At 37.9% G+C, this 24,216-nt stretch overlaps 1 protein-coding gene across 1 annotated transcript in view; it reads left to right on the top strand.

The window, feature by feature from the left end:
- The window catches only part of LOC134286157 (uncharacterized), a 28,398-nt gene extending 12,975 nt beyond the window's left edge, over nt 1-15,423 (top strand). The window contains exons 2-4 of the mRNA XM_062847728.1: nt 11,321-11,749; nt 11,924-12,235; nt 15,264-15,423. Coding sequence (XP_062703712.1) covers nt 11,321-11,749; nt 11,924-12,235; nt 15,264-15,423 — 901 coding nt within the window. The remainder of the gene's footprint in view (nt 1-11,320; nt 11,750-11,923; nt 12,236-15,263) is intronic.
- Nucleotides 15,424-24,216: the final 8,793 nt, after the last annotated feature.

Genomic DNA, 24,216 nt, shown 5'->3' with positions numbered 1-24,216 from the left:
TGAAGTTCCTCCAGGAGTTTATCCAATAGTTCCTTGAAGTATTCCTCTAGGCATTGCTTTGGATTTGTTCAGACCTTTCTTCATGGATTTTCTCAACAATTAGTTCTGCAGCAATTGTTGAGAGAATCTTTTGGAACCGCTAATAAGCTTTATTCAAAGATTTTTTCTAGAAATGTTTCAAAGTATATTTGTAGAGGGTTCTCCAGTTCTTGTAGGTTTCTCAAAGATTCCTTGAAAAATCTCTTTGTTTTATTTCTTTATTGGTTCTCTAAAATATTCTTCCAAGAAATCTCTTCATAAACTGCACGAGTTTTTTTTTCGATGAATCCTTCAGAAGTATCTCCAGCAGTTCTTCCAAGGATTCCTTCAGAAAATCCTCCAGGGAATCTTTAGAAACTCAATGAAGGATTTCTTTAAAAAATCCACAAGTACCTTTGTCTGCAATGTCTGCATTTTTTTAAGAGAGTTCTTTAGAAATTCCTCCGCGGAATTTCCAGGAATCACTGCAGAAATTTCTCAAGGATTCTTGCATTGATAGAGTTACTCCAGAAGTCTATCAAGATTTTTTTTTTCACTTTTTTCTAAAAAAAAACATTAAGGAGTTTCTGCAGGAATCACTGAATGAATTTCTCAAAAAATCTTGGAGATCCCTGGGAAGAGTTTCCGAACAAATTCCTTTAGGATTTGTGAATAATTTACTTAAAGAATTTCAGAATTTTTATTTTTTCAGGTATACTCCATGAAGGAACTTGTAAATTTTGAAATCTTGATGAAATCTCTGGAGATAAATATATTTTCACATACAAATTTCTAAAGAAATCTAAGCAGAAAATTCTGAAAGAAATCTAACTCTTAAGTTAAGTTAGTGGTAAGTAAAAAGAAAATCGGGTTAAGTACTGTGTCTTTGAATTCCACTAAGAATTTGTATCCTTTGACAGATACATATTTCAACCTCAACTGTAAGGTCGTCTTCGGTATCTCGTACTTGACTCGACTTTAGTCAAGTCCAGTCGAGTCGAGTCGAGTCGAAGACACTGAAGACGACCTTACAGTTGAGGTCAAAATACGTTTCTGTCAAAGGATGCAAATTCTTAGTGGAATTCAAAGGAACAGTACTTAACGCGATTTTCTTTTTATTTAACAAAGTTTCCAACTTTTATTTCATTTTTCATGTAATGAAGCTATAATTTTCCTTACATCTTCATATTTCACTGGAAATTTGCGACTCTTATAAATTGTCAAGCAAACAACAATACAAATAAAAACCCAGATTAATCCACCTAGCGGTGATAGTGCCTTTCTCGTAGAATACGTTCTCTAGCTCCTGCAACATAGAAGCTTGAACTTGTAATAGTTATAGCAATTAGATTTTTTAAGGGTGTACCAAAAATATACAATAAAATGGGGTATCTTTGATAGTTTTTCAGCAAATTTTCCTAATATTTTCCCATGTGACAGTATTTTCAATAATAACATACATATTTTCAAAAACTTTTGTTCGGTGCAAAACCATCTGTCAAAGTAACGCTTCGATTGTTAATAAAGGAAAGTGCGTGCGCTGCTTTCGTAAGCTCTGTAAAAGTGATCTTTAGTTTGAAAATGGTTCGAAATGGTATCGCCACCAGAACAAAGGTAAAATTTGCGTTCCTAATGTGGAAACTAATGTGATTGCAGCTAATTAAAGCTAATTTCAGACAAAATTTAAGTAACTCATTATTGTTGCGTGAAAATCACGCAATTATGGGTGACTGTTTGTGTAGCATACAGAAACCCCACAATTTATGAATCGGCAAAAATGACCACAGTTTATGGATCACTCATTTGATCAACATGGTGATTTATAAATAGTGTACACAATTAAGTTTATTCATCGGTGTGGGGTCACTGTATATTGGGGACTACGAAGGTGATGATTTTGTTTGCGGTTTTCTGTGAGAAAGTGAAGGAGGGAAGATTTTTTGCTTTTTTTTCACTCATACTCCCATAAGAAACCCCGTAGGAAGAAAGAGTGTTTCCCGGCTCATCAACCTTCGTAGTCCCCAGTGTAATTGAAAGTTCTGCGTCATAGACATTGCATACTTTTAGGCGTTTATCGGTGGTGTGGGTGGATGAAGATTTGGTCCCAATTTTGAAAAATTGATTTCAAATCATGAAAACACGCTTCGTTAAGAGATTTTAAACCAGCTTTAGATTCTACTATAGTTGATCTAACGAGAATAAGTGATCATTCATTAACAAAATAGACAAAACTTGAGTAACTAAATAAATAATAGACAACAAGTTGACCCATAATTGTTACACAGCCAATTTTGGCCCATTAATGTAGTTTTCATTATTCATCAACTTTTTAGTAATTTTCATCACTTAAAGTGAGTTTTACAAGCAGATTTTTATATAAAACAATAAAAAGGAGTTTCAATGATAAGAATGTAAAATAAAGTTAGTGTTGTTTCTGTATGAAAATCGATTATGAAAAGATTGCTTCTTGAGTAGGTACCTAACCCATAATTGTGCTATGAGTGTAACTTAATGAATCAATTTTGAAAAAATGAACTATCCCATCCATATTCGAAAGCTCGAAAATCGTTACCATCATCTTATATAAGAATAGTAGTTTGAGCATGACGCTGAGGAAGGTGATTCAGTCCCAGAACAAAATTTTTGGTCCTTTTTATACAGTAATCAAAAACATTCAATATTGAGGAAAATGAAAAATTTGATGAAAAATTAACCTAAAAATAAATGACGGGAGCGAAAATTTTCACTCTCATCAACAAGCGCGGCACACTACGAAAGTGATCCTTCTTAACCCTCGAACAGTCGCGTCTTCAGCCACCCTCAGCGACACCACGCTCACGCTGTGTACCACAAATGTGTTTTTTTTTTTTTTCATGGTGCGTGTACTCAGTACACGACGCGACCGTAGTCCGTAACTGGGAATGATGAAATATACGATTTATTAAAAGAAGGTTTTCAATTCCCTAAAAGTTTGCCTACCTTAAGGCGTTATTAGTTTAGACGGTTTTAATACTACAGTGACAAAAAAGCACATAATTTGTATGACTTTGGACAGCATAGTCGAAATCAGGGATATCGATTTAGTACACCCAGCGAATAAACTAACGAAATTCATCAAAACACCTTATGAACTTTTGTTATATCTAAATATTATGGAAGCCATAAGAATAGTAATCCGGGGTCAAATTGATCACCTTAAAACAACTTTTGCGGATAGCATCAGTGACAATTCAAATATTTCACAATTCAAAGAATTTCTGTAAAACCAGTATAGGTACTAGTGGATCTCCATGGAACCATGTGACAGAATTTTGTTCAACAATTTAAACTTTAAGTTAAATAGCTCTAAAAATCAAAAAAATTGAAATGCCACTTTGGGGCGAAATTGATCAGTATACAATTAAGCATCGGTTGGAAAGGAAAATATCCTTCTTCGCTTAATTTTGCTCTTCTAAAACCGAATAACGCGTTTAAAATCTTACAACTAATTAATTTAATACTTAAATGCAAAATTAAATTTTGAAATTTACCCTTTAACGCCTAAAGGTAGGCAATTTAATTTGAAGTAAGTGATTTCTATCACAATAAATGACTATTTCATCATAAAACAAACTTTTTTTTAATTATTTAATGTTCTGATTAGCTACATAACTTCCCAACCAAGGCTCCACAAAAATGTTAAAACATAGAATTTACGAAAAGTTCTATTGGCAATCGATTGTTTAGTAGCAATGATCACAGCCAAATGAGAAATACATTGCAAATTCCTAAAAAAAATAAGGCAAAACAAACTTTTTTCTAAAAAAATAAAAGTTTACACTCATCTCTAGACATCTACGAACCAGATGACGTAAAAAGTTTAAGATCATTACGACGCTTAAGAGTTCCTAGTATGAAATTATAATGTAGTACCCGAATGATCAATTTCATTCCGCTGATCAATTTGACCCCAGTTTACGGTACCTCATGAAAATTCATTGTGTTGATTATGACAAACTTCATAAAATAAGACTTATGAAAAGTGTAAAAAACTTAAAATGAAGCATACTGGAAATGATCCATGAACATTTCATGAGGTCGGTCAAGCCAATCAATGTTACCCCGCTAATCAAAAAATCTGTTGGCAACTGGGTTCATATGAGAGGGAACAAAACGCAGACAACAAGCGTTTGTTGGACGATGATCAACTTTTTTGCCATGGTAAATTGGAATCATTTTTATGCTGGTCATTACCGCAAGCCGTCTTTCAGTTAGTTTTCACAACAAAACTAATTTCAGTGTAAAAGGTTAGTTGTAAATTGGGTCAATTATAAAATTGACAGTATTTATCTGTTGAATTGAAGCGAAACTCAGTCTGCACAAATTTAGTGGCGATGTATATATTTAAAATGATCCTGCAGAATAGTCCATTTCACGAGCCGTTTTTATGAATGAAATTTTGGCAGGAGATAGCGTCCAAACCCGTGAAAATCGATATCAACATCAACATTGTTGTCACTTCGTAAAATGGCTCATAGTAATTTCAACCGCAAGCCGTTATTCAGTGTAGGAAAACAAAACTATTTCTGAGTAAGTTCAACCCAGTGACTGAGTAGAAATTTTCCTCGGTAGGTGATAATTAGAACCTGACAAATGTACATTTATTCGTTAAGTGGTAGGTAAGTTAATCGCCAAGATGTATGCAACACACGAACCATTAAATATATTAATATGTTCGAGACGTTTATAGATTACGTCACATTGAAATTTTCCATTTTAAATCACTTTTCTCCCTCTACGTCAACATTTTAACATATTCATCTCCAAAATGTGTGCATGGATTATTACACTTTGTCAGTACCTCTTAAAGCGTGTCGTGATTCACGATTGTTCCCTTGCCTTAGTGAAGCACACGCTTAAAAATGTTACATTAATATGTGTACTATACGTAACGTGTAAACTTGCCAAAAATTTTACTCAGTTTCTGAGTTGGTCTCACTCAGAAATCGAAAAATCCTTTGTTTTCTTGCTCAGTTTCCATTAATGGTGGGACAACTCATTGGCAACGGGTTGTCCCACTTTCAGCTGAAACGAGTAAGAAAAATAATCGATTTTTTTATTTCTGAGTAAAATTATCTCAGCCACTGAGTAGATCTTTTTCTTGGTGTACTAACTAGAACCAGGTAAGCGGTAAGTTAGTCGCCGAGATGTATGCAGCACACGACCCATTAAATGTACTAATGTGTTTGGGACGTTCTCAAATTACGTTACATAAAAATTGTCCTTTTTCAACCCCTTTTTCCCTTGCAATCAAACTTTTTGCATTGTATCTCCAAAACATGTATCGGGATTATCACATTTTGCACATACTGACGTGATTTATGATCGCTCCCTTACCTGTTACAACGCACACGCTTAAAAAATGCTACATCAAAAGGTGTACAATAATTCACTACTTTTCGAGCTTAAAATAGATCTTCAAAACCACTCCGTTGAATATGCAACTTAAATTTACTACATCTACTGTTGGGCTACAGTAGAAAATGGTTTTCGCTACAACTTTGTCAATCTAAAACAATCAAGTTGAATTCACAGCTCAGATGAATTATTTTAGGGTCCTCGATAAGCGTTCGTGTCTAGACTTGGATAATGGGAACGTGGGAATGAGAAGCATTTATTTTGTGGTACCTCACAAACTTTTTCAAATATCTCTGGAATGGCTTAAAATATCCAAACCAAATTCAATAGCGTTCAACTACAACCTATTCCCTATCAAATAAAACATGTTGCGGCTCAATCGATTGACATTTACTAGGAAAAACATAAGCTCATTTCTTTACTTAGCATTATTAGCACACCTATACACACATGCGGACGGACATTTGCTCAGTTCGTCGAGCTGTGTCGATTGGTATATGAGCAGGGTCGCCAGGTCAATTTTTGAAAAATCTGGATGATTTAGGAAGTTTTGTCTGGAAAAGTCTGGATTGTGGGAAAAACCCTACAAATTCCGGACAAAACCTTACAAATTCCGATAAAAACCTTACAAATCCCGAAAACAAATGTCTGGATCTTCAAGATTTTTTCAAAATGAGACCTCAAAAATCTGGATAAATCCAGATAAATCTGGAAGGTTGGCAACGCTGTATATGAGACGTGATAATCTGAGCTTTCAATCAAAAAATGATATTTGGAATGAAATGATAGCCTTTCGGTACAACTTTGTTGTACGAGAAAGGCAGAAATACCAAAAAACGCAAAAACAAGTAGGGCTTTCATACCTTACTAGGTTGTTTGTTTTTAAGATTTTGGCACATTTTTTTGGTAATTTGTTTATTCGTGTGTAACGTGTACTAATTAGAACCCGGTAAGCGGTAAGTTAATCGCCGAGATGTATGCAGCACAAGACCCAGGAAATATACTAATATGTTTGGGACGTCCTCAAATTACGTTACTAAAAATTGTCTATTTTCAACCCCCTTTTTTGCAGTCAAACTTTTTGCATTGTTTCTCTAAAACATGTGTCGGAATTATCACATTTTGCAGATATCCCCCAAAATGTCACGTAATTTATGGTCGCTCCTTTACCTTACCTTACAACGCACACGCTTAAAAAATGCTACATCAAAAGGTGTACAATTCACTACTTTTCGAGCTTGAAATATAACTTCAAAACCACTCCGTTGAATATGCAACTTAAATTTACTACATCTACTGTTGGGCTATAGCAGAAAATGGTTTTTGTTACAACTTTGTCAATCAAAAATAATATGAGTTAAATTCACAACTCAGGTAAATTATTTTAGGGTGTCCAAGAAGCGTTCGTGTCTAGGCTTCGAAAATGGGAACGTGGGAATTAAAAATATTTATTTGTGGAAGTTCGCAAAGTTTTTTAAATATCTTTGAAATGGCTTGAAATGTCCAAACCAAATTCAATAGCGTTCAACTACAACCTATTGCCTATCGAATGAAACTTGTTGCGGCACAATCAATTGACATTTACTAGGAAAAACTTAGGCTCATTTCTTTGATCTATTATTAGCACACACATACACACACACATACACACACACATACACACACACATACGGACGGACATTTGCTCAGTTCGTCGAGCTGTGTCGATTGATATATAAGACTTGATAATCTGAGCTTTCTATCAAAAATTGATTTTTGGAGTGAAATGATAGCCTTTCGGTACAACTTTGTTGTACGAGAAAGGCAAAAATCGAACCACCGAAGCAAACGCGCGCGTACTGGCACCCGGACGAAATTCTACCAAACACTGATGCACGTTGGGTCCGCCGCCGTCGAAATGCTCACTTCCAAATAGAGAAAAAGAAAAATAATCGAACCACCGACGCAAAAGCGCGCGACACCGGCACCCCAAACGAAATGCTAATACACACTCTCTAGCTTCCAGTATAGTATGTATTAGTAATATTTGATGGCCAATCTGGATATGGGTTCGAATCTGGTTCCGTTCGGGATCTTTTCTCGGCTCCTCTTGGCATAGTGTAGCGTTGGGAAAGAGGGTGGTGGCTTTAGGGTTTCCTGAAAACTTATTCTTCCTATTTTTCTTCTTCTTCTTCTTCTTCTTCTTCTTCTTCTTCTTCTTCTCCTCCTCCTCCTCCTCCTCCTTCTTCTTCTTCTTCTTCTTCTTCTTCTTCTTCTTCTTCTTCTTCTTCTTCTTCTTCTTCTTCTTATTCTTCTTCTTCTTTGTGGCTCTAAGTTCTCGCTGGAACTTGGCCTGCCTCTCTTCAACTTAGTGTTCTTTGAACACTTCTATAGGTATTTATTGAAAGGCTTTCTTTGCCTGCCATTGCATGAATTTGGATATTGTGAGGCAGTGCTTCCCAAACTGTGCGCCGCGGCGCCCTGGTGCGCCGTGAACATTTCGCAGGTGCGCCGCAGGCTCTTGAGCCAAAACAAAAAGATAAATAATTGAAATTCAATCAGGGAACGTCTGTCATTTTGTTTTATGGACCTTGGAAGTAGTACTACACAGCATTTTTCGAAATTTATCCCAACCTTCGAGTATTCTATGGAATTTCTGGTTCTTCTCTAAACATTTTGATTTCTAACTAATTTTTAATTTTTTGGAGTCTTGAGAAGCTTTTGTTAAGATTCTAAAACTGATTTTTTAATTTTCTATATTTTAGTTGAGTTTTTGATTCTATCAACAGTAAACATTATAAAAATCCTATTCAAGTTCTTTCCATAATAATTTCGTTAAGTCTGGTTAACATTATAATGTCTCCTGTTTTTCGGGACCACATTTTTAAATAACGTCACAATCACAGAATACTTCTGCAAATTGTCGGTTTTGTACAAGTACCTAAGTCACATCTCAAAATTGATTATTTTTAAGATCTTGATCTTGATGGAAAATTATGGAAAACCATGTAACTTTTGATCTCATTAGGACCCGTTTCGAAGTTTTTTTTATGATCGCGAGATTAAGACTTTTTTGCTATAAATTGTGTGTACCAAAGGCACTCCTTAAGGTTAATCAACTTTATCAAAAATAGTCATCCAAATTTCGTGGGGAAGATAGCTCCTCAAACTTTTCCTAGGGTTTAATAATCAAACGCATGAGTTTGCTGAAATTTTCCACAATATTCATTAACATACTTGACTTAACGTCTTCGAAAGCTTTGTAATTTCTGCAGGAAACTCAGATTTTTATAAAATTCAATGAAATTATTCCAATTTCCCCGAAATTATAAAAGCTTCGCAACAGTTTCACTATTTTTGGTAGAATATTCGTATAGTCAGTACGATAAATAAATATGACATTTAAAATCTAACAAATATTTATGAAATCCTTAAGCATTTTTTCTTAAAAATATGTTTGGAATTTTTTTTTTCGATTTTGAGAAAACATGGTATAGAAAATTCTTCACACTTTTGCATTCAAATTTTTGAATTGAAGGTTGTTCTAAAATAATGAAATTTTTTGTTGGTGCGCCGTGACATTCACGAAAATTTTAAAAGGCGCCGCGATAGCAAAAAGTTTGGGAACCTCTGGCCTATTATTGTCCATTCTGGATTTTAATCAGCTCACGTGGCCGTCTCAGAGAAATCTTTTGCGTGAGCTTGATTGGCAAACATTAAACAACGCACTTTCATATGCCCAATGGAACGCTACGCAGTTTACAATTCAATTTGTCTTAAATATTTATTCAATATATCTACATTTGAATTCACAGTTTTCTGAAGCTAGTACAGTACAGTACCAAGAAGTTTCTTTGCGGCCAGCATTGAAACCGCATCTAATTATCCTCTTGATGAAACCACTTTTTTGATTTTTGTTTTTCGTTCAGCGACATAGGCTTCCATAAGTCATTTGCCCTTTAGTATATTTGAAGATCACGTTATTTTCACAGCTAAAATAACAAAAAGAAATTGAAATGTTTAATTAAATTGGTAAATTTAAGGAAATTCACAGGCAAACCGTATTTCCTAAGACCTCTCGTTTTCGTGACAGTTGGTTGTTGTTTGAGAAGTCATGACATACTACACAAAAAATGTTTCGATGAAAGCGCAGTTTCGAGTTCGAAAGGAATCGCTCAAGAAACTTCTTGGGTGATTCCTGGCAGAAACTTTCTTCGGTGACTGCCATTTGAACTGTCATTTCTTCGCTACTGCGTACTGCGATCGAAGAAAACCCGGTTTCTTGAGCGATTCAGGCAAGGAATTTCCCATGCATCAAGATAGGCTGAGAAATTCCTTCTGAACTGCAAACAGTGCTGAAGGGTAAAGATTAGGGAACTAATATTTATTAGGCGGTATTAGTGACGGTATTAGGCACTGTCCCGCCCCTAGTACCCGAAAGCCCTTTGGAATCTACGGAAACGCCTTGAAAAGCCTTGAAACGTGACTGAGACTAACACGAAGCTGAGGTACAGTATCTTACCGAGAGAGAGTGCTAATTTTCTTCTTTTGTTGGAATGCTTGTTGACTCGTTTAAAGGGGGGGGGGTTTGGTTGGGGTTAGTAAATCCCCAAACAATTAGGCAAAATAGTTAAACTCATCGCCATCGGGAGAGTCTGGAGACTCTGGTTTGATTTTCGATTTTAAAAATTTCTAGAATAATTCAGATCAATATATTGAATTCCAACTAAAATTTATCGAGGAAAACAAAAAAAAAACAAAAATAAGAAAAAAAAACGAAAGAAAAATTAAAAAAATAAAAAATAAAAAAGAAAAAAAAATTAAAATAAGAAAACAACGAAAATAAGTAAAGAAAACGGAAATAAGAGAAAAACGAAATTCCTTACAACATAATAAAAGTTATTCAAATTCTTCTGTTATTTTGTTGAAGAATGTTTTCGTGTGAATTCTTGATTTTTTTTTCTGCCCATTTAAGCTTTTCTGGCTTTATTCGATCAGTATTCGCAGGAGTTGTTACAGGAATCCTGTTTTTCCAAGTACTATCAAAACTTATTTCCCATATTTTATGAAGATAATCTCTTATTCTTCCAGAGATTTTTCCACAGGAATCCCTGCAGTAATTCCTTGAAGAATTCCTGAACGACTTCTGTACAAATTTCTGAAAAAAATCCTTAGAAGCAGGCTTGTTATTTGCTCTCACTTTGTGCACCGAGAGCAAAATATGACGATAAAAAAAATGAGTGATACGACAACACTCGCAAGTGCAGATTACGCGCACAAAGTGAAATGTCAAAACAAAAATGAGAAAGAGCGGCTCTCAAAATAGTTGACCGCTTCTCTCCGGGAGTCACTTTTTTGTGCCACTTTTTTGAGAATTTTTTTTTCGTCTCCACACAGTGTGGAACAGAAAGTCGTGCGTGACGCCAAAGTATCTTGTCCGAGTCTCCTGTTGTGGCAAACTGCGGTGAAAAATGGCGAGCCAAAAGCGAAAAGCGGAAACCGAATTCATGAATTGTTTTAAAAAAATGATAATTCGAAGCGGCACGGACAACACGGAGCGCGTAATTACTATGTGTTTGTTGTGCAATTCCGAAAAAACGTTCAAATGTGACAGTAAATTTAATTTGAGGCGGCACATTGTTAAACAACACAGATCCAAAGCTGAAGAATTGGGATTTCTTGATTACGCTCAAGAACTTGACGAAATCCCCGGTGATGTGCCAAAAAAGAAAATAAAAATAGTGATTTATTTGAATCGTAATGTGTATATCACAAACATAGTGCAATGGCTGACGGAATGCAATATTCCGATGGATTTTTTTTTCCATCAATGCGTGCAAGCCATCCTACACCCCCTGGAAGATGGACTTAAGCTGGGACATACCAACCGACACAATATTCTACGATATCTGGAAATTATCCACAGCAAGTTGGCAGAGTTCATCTCTACCAGGCTGCATGGAAAACTGTTTTGCATCAAAGCGGACACGGCCTCGAGGAAAAAGCGAAATGTGTTGGGCATTAACGCACAGTACATTCACCAAGGTGAAGTTGTAGTGCACAACCTCGCTATGCTGGAAACTGTTGAGCGCAATACCGCCGAACGAATCATGGAGGAAATACTCAATGTACTCGGCCGATCCAGGGTCGATATCAAGCAAATCTACGCCGTGACGACTGACAACGGAAGTAACTTTTTAAAAGCGACAAGACTCCTGCGGCTAAATCAGATCCAACAAGCTTCATGTGACGACACCGCGGATCTCAACGATTTGAGTATGTTTGACAACGAAGATTCCGATGTAGAAGACGCCGTGGATGACTTGGACCGTATTGTGGATGATGGACCAACTGTGTGAGTACGGTTTAGGAACAAAAAGTCGAAGAACAAAACGTCGAAAACGTTCATATAATTCGATCATGTGTCTTTCGTCTTTCTGTTCTTTCTAGCTTTTGTATTTAAACATTGTGTCTAAGGTTCTGTAAGTATTCACTTAACTTAACCTATCATATCTTGTTTTACTAATAGGTCGGATTTGGAACATGATGAAGCCGAGGAACTATGGGATGATCCCTCTTCCTTGGAAGACATGCAAGACGACTTGCCAGTTATCGAGGAGACCCATCTAACTGGGGTAAGGTGTGCCGCGCACACCGTGCAGCTCTCTGTATACGATGTCCTTAAATCCAAGACAATAGCAGCCTTTTTGACAAAAACCAGAAGCCTCGTTAAAACGTTGCAACGCCAGCCTTACATAAGCTCGTTCAAGTTGGTCAAAGACGCAAAAATTCCCGTTCTGGATGGAGACACCCGTTGGGGATCATCCTACGTTATGGTGAAGTACTTACATGATCAAAAAGATTTCATCACAAATCTTTTACCAGCTGAGCTAAAAAAACTTTCAACCATATGTACTGGCGTCGCGTCGAAGATTTTTTGATTACCTCGAAACCAGTTTACATTCTGACCAAACGAGTTCAAGAAGAATCCCTACTGTGTGGAACCTTCTATCTCTATTGGCAAGAATGTTGCCTTGAGCTCGCGGAATCGAAAAGTGCATTTGCAAAGCAATTGCATATTGCACTGCAAGATCGTATGCATATGTGGTTCGACAATCCTGCGTTTCTGGCGGCTTTGTTCGTTGACCCTAGACTAAATGATTTCAACCCACCAGTGTTGACGAGCGAACAACAGGAGATTGCTATTGTAAGTTTATTCGCCTAATCATTTATTCAAAAGTTTGTAGTAGATAAAAAACCAAATTTTTACATTTGTAGCACCATCTTTTGACTACATGGAAAGCTCTTCAATCCTTGCACAAACCACAAAATGACTCAACAGAAGCAGACCAAAATCCGTCATCATCCTCGTCATCCGTCAGTAGCTTAAGCCGCGTTCAGAAGCTGCTAAACGCAAGCAAAGGCTCATCTTCATGTAGCAATATCGATATTGAAAAAAGGATTCGTCGGATTCATCTTGAAATGTCTCTGCCGTTAGATGCCGATGTGATTGACTGGTGGCAAAAACAATCTAAAAATGATAAGGACTTGTCACTTCTAGCATTGACGGTACTACAACTCCCGTGTACGCAAGTCACGGTTGAGCGGAATTTCAATGGACTTGGTCAAATATTGACCAGGTTCAGAGCAAAGATTAGTTCGAAATCATTGGAGCAATTACTATTTGTGAAGGCCAACAAAGATTTACTCAAATCGATGTACTTGGATTACAATGTTTGAAGTGCAATAAGATTCATACTTGATTTAAGTCAAAATGATTAACTGAAATATTTGTCACTGCAATATTATCCACTACTCACTTTGTTATTTGACCAACATTATCATTATTATTATTATTATTATTATTATTATTATTATTATTATTATTATTATTATTGTTTGAAAGTTGTTGGCTCTGAAGTATAATTAACGTAAAAGGCATCATCTAGAATTATTCCTTATGGAATCGCTAGTAAAAGTCATATCTTAGCGATCATTGGTAAACTTGATGACTAATTATATAGTATTAAAATAGTTTAAGTACCACAAAAAGAGATGGTCGAAAAGAGATAGTTTCCATATATTTGTCACGGTGGCTAATCTCAATTGAGATGATTTGCATCTCTAAACTTCGTGGTGTGAACTGTCATTAGGGCCTAACTCATATGAAAAATGCTTGTTCTCAGAATCATTGCAGACAATCTGTTCAATTCATGAAGAAAGATAGTTGGCTGATGCAATCATGCTAAATAAAATAATCCAAATGAAAAGTCCTGTTTTACTTGTTCTGGGTTTAGCTAGCTCATGTGTATTCAGTTCATTGAAAATATAATAATAGTCTATGTCAGTGCTGAATTTATATAATCTTACTGGGCATTTCAATTACTGTCACCAAACATTCAAAGGTTGCATGGATATCCAATGAAGAGTGAAATACGTAATTAAAGCAACTTGAACCGTGCATTACATGCGATGTGTTATGAGATGTGGTAACATTTGCGCAGTGCGGTCACATATTGGGTACTTTGTGATATAACTCATTCGATATGACTTATAATTCAGCGAAGGGTGCCCAAAATAGGGATACTGTCCAAATTGTCCTGCACCCTTCATGGAAGGGCAATAGTAGCTTAATTACCACTTCATTGATGCACTAAATCGATGAACCCTAGTCCCGTTATTGCTACTCATAATAAATCCAGGTGTCATTGCTTTACTGAAACGATCAATTGATAGGCGTGAGGCGATAAAGATCAGTTGGGCAGCTATGAATACTTCTTCTCAAGAGTTTTATTTAGATCCTTGATCCTTGTTGATTTACATTGAATGGAGTTAATCTGTTGGCATTTGGCATCGTAACATCTTCCACTGGTATTGATCCGCATTTTCCGTAATCTGCTTCTTTTTTATGGCGTAACATATCTACGTAGGCAAATCCTACTTGTCAGCTTCACAGTGTTCGATGAATACTTTTGCAGTTAACTTAGATTGAAGATCATTTTGGAACACCAACAACCTCAGCATGGTCGTGCTGAAAAAACCGCGTCTTTGCTGGTTCATCTACATGGGCCGACAAGTCTGTTCACATCCTTCGTAGCGCAATCTAGCATGCAAGGCGCTAACAGCATATGACTCCGAATATTCGTTGAGTTGGCTCGGTAAGATTTGTATATACCATTGCATCGCATCACATACATGGTTTTCCTCTTGAATACAGTTGAGCGACCAGCATTCTGCAGATGAAATTTGATCTGAAATTGTGAGCAGAATAAATTGAAATACATATTCTAAAATTAAGGTGAGAGTGAGTGGAATATAGGATGCTATCCATAAACTGATTCTTTCATGGTCATTTGAGGGACCGTTGCATTTGACTACATCAACTTCATCTCTCTTCAACCAGTCTACACTGCTCCCAATTGCATAGAAGTCTCATATGAATAGAAAATCGAGCAGATATGGGACTGTTATGCGAGTGGGGGCAGTACAATTAGCATCTACTTAGCGCCCATCGTAATTAACCTTTCAGGACGCGCGCCATCAAGCAATTGAAACTGCACCGCGCTCGCGCTTTATATGACGAGCGAGGTTTTTTGGTGGTGTTGTATTTTTTACAACAGCGCGCATGCTGAAGGGTTAACAACAAGTACAAAGTGTCTTATGAACGACTTTACTTTATGCAGTTTATGGATAGGCCTACTTGATTTCTTTTTTCACTCCCAAAAACGAACAAAACTCAAGACCTATATTTAGGGATAAATTTATTAATTACCTTTTAAATATCAGCACTGATGAGCAAAAGTTGGGGTTCACTCGATATGATAACTTCGCTAATCCATCCTCGAATACATGATAAAAATGTACCGCAGCTTCGTCACCGATCCGTTGACCGATCACCAATCCGTCACCGAAGCGTCCTACTTCAACATTCCGGTCAATCGCTTCTGTAACACCGATTCGCCGCTGAAGTTCGTCGACATTGCCATCCCGTGCAACAACAAGACGCCGCACTCAACCGGTCTGATGTGATAGCTGTTGGCCCGCGGCAAAATCACCCAAGACAAGTGGGACATCGTGCCCGATCCACCACGATCCGGAGGAGGCCCAGAAGGAACAGGCCGCCTTGGAGTCTGCCTCGGTTGCCAAGGAGTATCCGGAGGAATCGATCGTGCTCGATGATACCAACTGAACTGGGCCGGCGCAGATTGTGCTCTGCCGGCTTCTGCTGCTGCTCCAGCTGATGCAGGCTGATGACTGGAACGAAGATGAGACCCAGACCGTGGGGAGACGGCGGTATATTCTAAGAAGTTTCGGAACATCTTGTGGTATCACACTGCGGATTAGAAAGAACACCACGTCACGGTTGGTCGGAACGAGAATGGATATGAAAATAGATAAAAGTTCCTATCAAAGCGTTTGGCAATTTTTATAGTCTACTGTGATGTGAAAAAAGAGCATTATTACATACCTGGGTTTTCGCGGTGATTCAACCGATTCAACATTCCGATAAATATTTGGCAACGAGTGTACCTACTACGTAATAGTATTCTGCAACCGTCTTTGTCGTCCGGAAAGTACACACTGCGATCCAATTTTACTGTCGCTTCCGGAACAGAAACCACTTGCCAAGCCTTGACGCCTTGTCCGACCGTGGCGATATGTATTTTAGTATTCGCTGGTGTTTGCTGCTTGCAAGCCAAAATGCTAACAATTTCACTGCTGCAACCGCTCCCATCAAACACTGATTTGTTTTGTTTACAAAAAAAAAGAGCAACTTTTTTTCTTCTCTTTCATGTGTCACACCAATGCTCATAGGCTCACAACTGGGAGCAACAGTTGACGGAGTGACGAATCAAAACATAAAAGAGAAGAACAAACCAGACAAGTTAAAAGAGCGGAGAGCGTTATTATTCTTCTCATGTTTAGCTCTGAGGTGCATTCCATCCCTGCCTAGAAGAGTTTTAGATGAAATTTTTAGAATCCTTGGGAGTTTTGGAAAAATTATAAAAGGGTTTTAAAGAAGAATTCCTGAAGGAATATTAATAGATTTATGAAATAGTTTTTCTTTATAAAATCTTCAGGAATTTCTGATAAAATCAAAAGATGAATTCCTGTAAGAATCTTTGAAAGTCTGAGGGAACTCCGAGAAAAATATCTGAAATAAAAACGGATAAATCTCTGCAAATACTTTCATTGATGATTCCTGTTGAAAATTTAAGGAAACATTTCTTAGAAATTACTGACGAAGATTCTGAAAAATCTATTAAGAAATTTCTAAAGCTGTTCAAGAACGAAATCAGAGAGAAATTTCTACGAAAATGCATAGAGGAATACCTAAAAGGGTCTCTATACAGACTTCTGCAGGAATTCTTGGAGGAATTCCTGCTGAAACCACTGAAAGATATCATGCAATAAATCTCTGGAGGTGCTCGTGAAGGAATACCTATTCGAATTCCTGAAGAAATTCTTTGAAATTTTCCATGATCAAGCTGAACTAATTTCCGAAAAAAAAATCTTAGAAGAATCTTCGAAGCCATTCCTGGAAAAAAAAACAAAACAATTCCTGATGGGTTTTATGAAGGTGTTGCTGGAGTTATTTGTGAAGGAATCCATGAAATATTTTTTTAAAAACACATTGAAGCTATTTTGAATAGAATTTATAGAAGGATTTCTATAAATGGAACCATCCACGGAAGATTTTCTTAAAGAATCTCTCAAAAGCTGTCCGAATCTCTGGTAAAAAAATATCAAATGAGTTTTAGAAAGAAGTTTCAAAATAATACATACAGGATTATTCCAAGGAATCTCTGGAAAATTTTGCAATGGACTTACAATGGAGATACATTCAGAATAATTTCTGAAGTATTTAAATGGAAATTTCCTGTAAGCCTCTGGAATTTTTGTAAGGGAACGTCCATGAGGGGAAGGGGCGTCCAATACACAAATTTCAGAGGTTTGTGCATGATGACGGTCTCAAGGGTGTTCAAAAGGGATCCAATTTCTGAAGCGATTTCTATAGAAGTTACTGACGCAAGAAATTTCTGAGGAATTTTTGTAGGAATTATTGAATAAATTAATAGAGAAGTTTCTGAAGAATTTTTTGTTAGATTTTTTTTCTGTATTAACGAGATTTTTAGCCCTAGGCTAGTTCATCTCGGGACCCACGCTTTACTTCCCTTCCGAAAGAAGAACTCACATTTTGCGAGTTTGTAAGATTTTCTTAACAAATAAGCGTTTGAATTCCTGAAGAAATCTCTACAGGATTTTTTTTTTTTATTTTAAGATATCCGTGCCAACGATATTTGTTCGTGTTCTTACTGTCAATTTGTCTTGGAATCTGAAAAAGAAAATCATGAAATTTCAACTTATCTGTACCCAATCGATCGTTAGAGATCACTGCCCCGACTGTGTGGGTGAAGAAGCCGAAATTAAATGCTAGAAGACATAACGTAGGAAATCATCACTTGATTTTTGTGGTAAGAACAACCATAAAATTTAAGATTTTTTTTAGAAAAGAAATATCTTGAGGAATTTCTGAAGAAATCTCTGCTCTAGTTTCCCAATCAATCATCCGGAAGGAAAAAAAACTTTTAAAGCAAACCATACAGGATTGACAAAAAGTCTTTTCAGAAAATTTCGGAGAAATCAATGCAGGTTTTTTATTTCCTTTTATTCGTGAATTATAACCAACGCTAATTCTCCACATATTCTCCGGAAGTATTTCAAAAGCAACCCTGCGAAAACTTCCAAATTGATCTTTGGATGAGTTTATGAAATAATCTGCAAGAAAATTCCCGAAGCAATCTATGGATGAATACAAGGAAGGAGGAAATCCAGGAACAAATTACTAAAACAGGTTTTGGAAAATTTTCCCAGATGAATTTCTGACAATTTTCCAAAGAAATCCGTGAATAAGTATTTGAATAAATTAGTGAAGGTATTTTGGATTAGTTTCTGAAAGAATGCCTGAAGCTACTTACTTATTTTCAGTCATGAGCACCGATGGTGATGCAGAGGGCCGAAAATCCCCGAAATTCCCGAAGCAATCCATTGAAGAATTTCCAAAAAAATGCTTTGGAAATTTTCTAGAGATGTTTAGGGTGAAACTTCTAAAAGATAGTTTAATCATTGTCTGTAGGCAATTTCCATATGAATCCTTGGAAGATATTTTGAAATAATAAATTCTTGGATTGACGGAATAATGTGCAATCAATTAGGCAAAATCTTTTAAATAATCGGATTTGTTAAGACATTTTCTGGGCGTTTAGGGCGTTTTAGGCGTTTAACCTTAAAATTCTTAAATTCCTTGAACCATTTATTTGTGCTTCCTCTCAAAATGTTGAATTTTAACCAAAAGTTTCCGAGGGGGGAGGGCTGACACAAGTGAAAATCGAAATTTGTGTCAGCCTAATCCCCATGGTTTTTAAAAGATTTCACTGAAGACATTCCTGATGAAAATTTATCGAATGATCCCTTGAAAGATTGCGTGAGGTTTCTTGAGGAATCCTTGAAAGAATTTCTGACTGAATTTGTGAAAGACTTTTTGAAAAGCTCCAGGATGAATTTCTGAATTACTGAGGCATTTTATAAATCCCTGGAATTTTTTTTAAAGAAAAAATATCTAGATGAATTTCTGAACAAATTTCCAACAGAATCTTTAGCAATTTATTACTATCAAAGCTGATAAGCAATCACTCCAGATTACCGTCACATCTCAAGCGGAATAACATCATTGAGGATGATACTTGTCCTTGTGAAGAGGCCCCAGCGTCACCTGAACATCTTTTCTTCAACTGAAATATCTACGGGAATTGGAGACGGATCGTCTGGACAGAGATCGTCAGTGAAGGAGCCTTTCCGGACTTGCAATTGATACTCTGTAGAAGAAACATTAAGTTACCAAAAACTATTGAAAATTTCTTTATATATTGTAACATTGATATTGTTGATGGGGAGCAGAGATAGGCACGCGACACTGCGTTCTTAGCAGCACAAAAAACACGACTGTTGGTGCAGTACAGCTTTAAACTGAAATATATTGTGTTATAATATGTTTAAGGTTACATTTGCATGCCTACTTACACATTCAGTGTTTGTGCGCGATCAAATAATCCCTGCTCGACCCGATTCAGCTAGCCTGACCCTAACTGTAAATCGTGTTGTAATCAGGTATCAGAAGGCCGGCTCCAGAGGCACGTTATCCTCCATTTGGGACATTTGTGCCATCGCCAAAATAACAGCCTATTTCATCATCTACCTGAGGGAAAAGGAAGGAAAAAGGATTTGGATGGGGATAGGGACAGGTAGGGAAATAGGAAAATACCCTGGAAGAGGGTACTAACGCACAAGCGTACCACAATGGGTTCAAACAGCGCCCTGAAAAGGGCATTGTAATAACGCATAAAGCGAAAGAGAGCCTATAGCTCTTTACCACAGCGGGTTAAGAACAACAGAATATCCTGAAGATTCAGGTTTCTGAAGTCAGTTTCACTTAATAAGTGTTTACCGAATACTCGGAAACGCAGTTGCGCGAAAACTGGACAGTTACATATCAAATGATACGAAGTTCCATAATCGGATTCACAGCTATCACAGGCAAATGAATCAGCTTGCTGAATATTCGCCATGTGATAGCTGAGTCGGCAGTGGCCAGTCAATGCTTTGACCAGCATGCTGCAATTCTGCTTAGACAGATTAGTTAGATACTTCGCCACCCGTAGAGATGGCTCAGCACTATACAATTTGGTTTGACGACATGACTCCAAACTATTCCAATATTGTCTGTGTTGAGTGACAGCCCAGGTGTGAATCTGAAGCTTAATCCAACACTTCGATATCGGAATAGCTGGCTCAGGGCCAATGAAGTCATGTGATGCTCCAGAGCGAGCTAACTCATCAGCCAATTCATTTCCAGCGATGGAAGAATGACCAGGTACCCATAGAAGGTGAACAGCGTTTGCTGAATTCAGCTCCTCGATTTGAGTTCGACAAGCGATAGCTATCTTCGACCTGGAGTTGGCCGAAGCAAGTGCTTTAATAGCAGCCTGGCTATCTGAACAGAAGTATATTACTTTGCCCATTACGTGCTGCTGAAGTGCTGATTGCACTCCGCACATAAGAGCAAAGATTTCGGCCTGAAAAACGGTACAGTGTCTACCAAGTGAATAAGACTGATACAGCCTTAGCTCACGAGAATAAACACCAGCACCTGCTCGACCTTCGAGAAGGGAGCCATCAGTGTAACATACGATGCCGTCTGAAATACTTCTTTCCAGATAACCAGATGTCCACTCTTCCCGGGAAGGGAATTTCGTGGAAAATGTCCTATATGGAAAATTACAAGCAATTGTAAGATCACTTGGAGCAAGGACAATTGTGTCCCAATTCACCAAAAGTGGAAACAACGAGGTGTGTGTTGAACTGCGGTTCACAGGAGTTTCCTCTAGTAGACCGAGTACCCGTAACCGGTAAGTGCAAGAAAGGGCTTCTTGTTTGAGATGAATGTGTAGTGGGGCAACGTCAAAGAGAACTTCTAGCGCTGCCGTAGGAGTTGAAGAGAACGCTCCAGACATCGCCATTAGGCACATCCTTTGGAGATGGCCTAATTTTGATTGGACCGTTCTCACTTCACCCTTTTGCCACCACACAAGACATCCATAAGCCAATATTGGCCGAACCACAGTTGTGTAAATCCATTTGATATACTTGGGTTTTAGACCCCAAGTTGTACCAAAAGTACGCCGGCATTGCCCGAAGGCCATACAAGCTTTTTTGATTCTGAACTCAATGTGAGGTGTCCAGGAAAGCTTGGAATCAAGAATGACTCCAACGTACTTTACCTGTTCAGTCACATCGATTTCAGAATCAAAGAGACGCAAAGGTCGAACGCCATTACGGTTTCGCCTTTCCGTGAAAAGAACAATAGATGTTTTACTCGGATTAACCGAAAGGCCATATTGGCGACACCAACCCTCAACTACCTGAAGGGCGTTTTGCATCAGGTCGAAAAGGGTGCTGATGCACATACCAACTAACAATGTTAGGTAGTCGTCGGCAAAACCATAAGTAGGAAAACCGCTATTATTGAGTTGCCTCAATAGCGTATCTGCTACGAGATTCCACAAAAGCGGTGATAAGACTCCCCCTTGGGGGCATCCACAAACACTCAATTTCCTAATCCCTGCTAGACGCAATGTCGAGAAGAGATATCGGTTTTTGAGCATTTGGTGAATCCAATTGGAAATCATTGGAGATATACCATGACTCCGTGCGGCTTCCAATATGGCATCGAAAGGCACGTTGTCAAAGGCACCCTCGATATCTAAGAAAACACCCAAACAAGATTGCTTTTGAGCGAATGCTTTCTCGATATCGTAAACAACCTTGTGTAAAAGAGTCACAGTGGACTTACCAGATTGGTAGGCATGTTGGTTCACATGAAGAGGCACGTTGGCCAGATGAACATCACGGATATGATGATCCACAATGCGTTCTAAGCATTTCAGAAGAAAAGAGGTCAAACTGATAGGTCTGAAACTCTTTGCTTCTTCATACGACGCACGACCCACTTTCGGAATAAACTTCACAGTAATATCCCTCCAGGATTTGGGAATATACCCTATAGCAAAACTGCAAACAAGTAGTTTTTTCAAAACATGTTTGAAATAATCAAATCCCTTCTGAAGCAAAATAGGATAAATCCCATCTGCCCCAGGAGATTTGAAAGGAGCAAAGCTATTAAGAGCCCACTCAATCGATTCTATAGTTACAATACTCCGAGCCGAAGCTAAAGAATCATAACTACAAGAAAAGACATCAGGATCATCCGAAGATGTAATATCCACACATCCAGGGAAGTGTGTGCTGAATAAGCATTCCAGAACTTCCTCATCAGAGGAAGTCAGATCGCCATTTGGCAGACGAAGTTCGTTCACCCGGAAATCCTTAGATTTCGCAAGGATTTTGTTTAACCGACTGACTTCACTCAAGCTGGAAACATTTGTACAAAGGTTTTTCCAGCCGGATCGTTCAGCAGACCGGAGAGCTTTCCTGTAGGCCTTGCGAGCCGACCTGAAAGCCTCCGAACCAGCCGAACGTCGTCTGTTCCAACTCTTTCTACATTGTTTCCTGAGTTTCGCCAGATCAGAGTTCCACCAAGGGGTTCCTCTTGTGATCTTCACAGACCGTAGAGGGCATGCTTCTTCAAAAGCTTCCATGATGAAGGTCGTTGTAGTATAAACGGCATCATCTAAATCACTTGGAGTGTCAATGTATGGTGAATATCCATGAAATTTGGCTGCAACCAAATCAGTATAAAGATCCCAGTTTGTTGACCGAGGATTCCTGAAACGCAATGTTTGCGAAGTAACATTTAAATGTTCAAAAAAGATATAGCGATGGTCAGATAAAGATTCTTCATCTGACACATGCCAATTGGTCAGCTCGTGACTAATTCTGCTAGAGCAAAGCGTTATATCTAACACTTCCTCTCTAGCAGATACCATGAAGGTTGGGCGGTTGCCTATGTTAAGTAATGCAAGATCTGTACTACTTAAGTACTCCATCAAACTGGAGCCTCTCAAGTTAATGTCTGAGCTGCCCCAGATGATATGGTGAGCATTAGCATCACTGCCAACAATTAGCGGAAGGCCTTTTGAAGTGCAGTATGCGATGACTTGTTTGAAAGCATCCGTAGGGGATGGTTCATCATGTGGTAAATACACAGAACAATAGACGTATTTCCTGTTGAGGTTTCCAACAGATACATCAATTGTGATAGCACATACATCTCTGGTGGTTAGTTCAGAGATGATTGTAGCAACTATTGCGTTGTTGACAAGCACACAGGCTCGAGGCATGACACGCGAGTTTGCCATTTCATGTTTACTGAAAGTGGCAAACACCGGGTTCACAAGGTTTCCTAGATAGAAATTTCCCTTACGAAAGTAAGGTTCTTGTACCAAGGCCACTTGGGCTGTACCATTTTGCATAAGTCTGCAAAGATTGATCGTTGCTGTTCTTTTATGCTGAAGATTGATCTGAGCTATCCTAACCGTAGCCACTACCCAAACTAGGTAAGATTAAACTCTTCGCAACAGCAGCACAACAAAGAACAGCAACAATAAAACCAAATCGGTATCGATTGGAAAACGCCAAAGGCGAGGATACACAGAATACACTGTGTAAATCGCATAATGCGAAACCATATAGGTGAAAATTTAAACTAATTAACAACATCTTCATAATCCCGCCCTTATTTAGCCTCAAGTGAGACTAAAGAAGGGCAGCTGATTGTCTCGGAGAAACACAAGGTCCACTGCACCATTGCTCCGGTTAGCGCAGTAAGGGCTACATACTGTGGAGGGCGCCCTGGTACTCCACAGGCTCCGTTAGCGGTTAGGTTTTTATTAGACCCCCCTAAAGGGTGAGTCGATAATTATTGTGCCATTTTCAAATTAACGTAACTTTTTTCCTACTTCACCAAAATCAACCAAATTTTGCACAGTTTCTCCTTATAGTCTCTTGTTTACATATAATGAATTGAGCAGTTATCAGTGAGATTTCGTTCGATATAGAATAAATTTAGTTAACAGTTCTAAAAACGATGTTGTACAATCACATGCTAAAATCTAAAAACATGGTTTCGCGCCCTGGAACAATAAATGATTATACATTATCGGATCATCTTAATGTTCATCAATAGGTTTCAGGAATGGTTGTCAGTGAAACATAAGCTTGGAGCTGGGTGAAAATCAGGCACGATGCATATAAACAAACCAGAGAGCTTTAATTATTTGTTTCAAGTGGAGCCTGAACATGTCC

This window comes from Aedes albopictus, chromosome 2 (genome assembly GCF_035046485.1).
Source record: "Aedes albopictus strain Foshan chromosome 2, AalbF5, whole genome shotgun sequence".
Lineage (NCBI taxonomy): Eukaryota > Metazoa > Arthropoda > Insecta > Diptera > Culicidae > Aedes > Aedes albopictus.
Note: the sequence above shows the minus strand (reverse complement) of the source record. Positions and strands in the feature narration are given on the sequence as shown.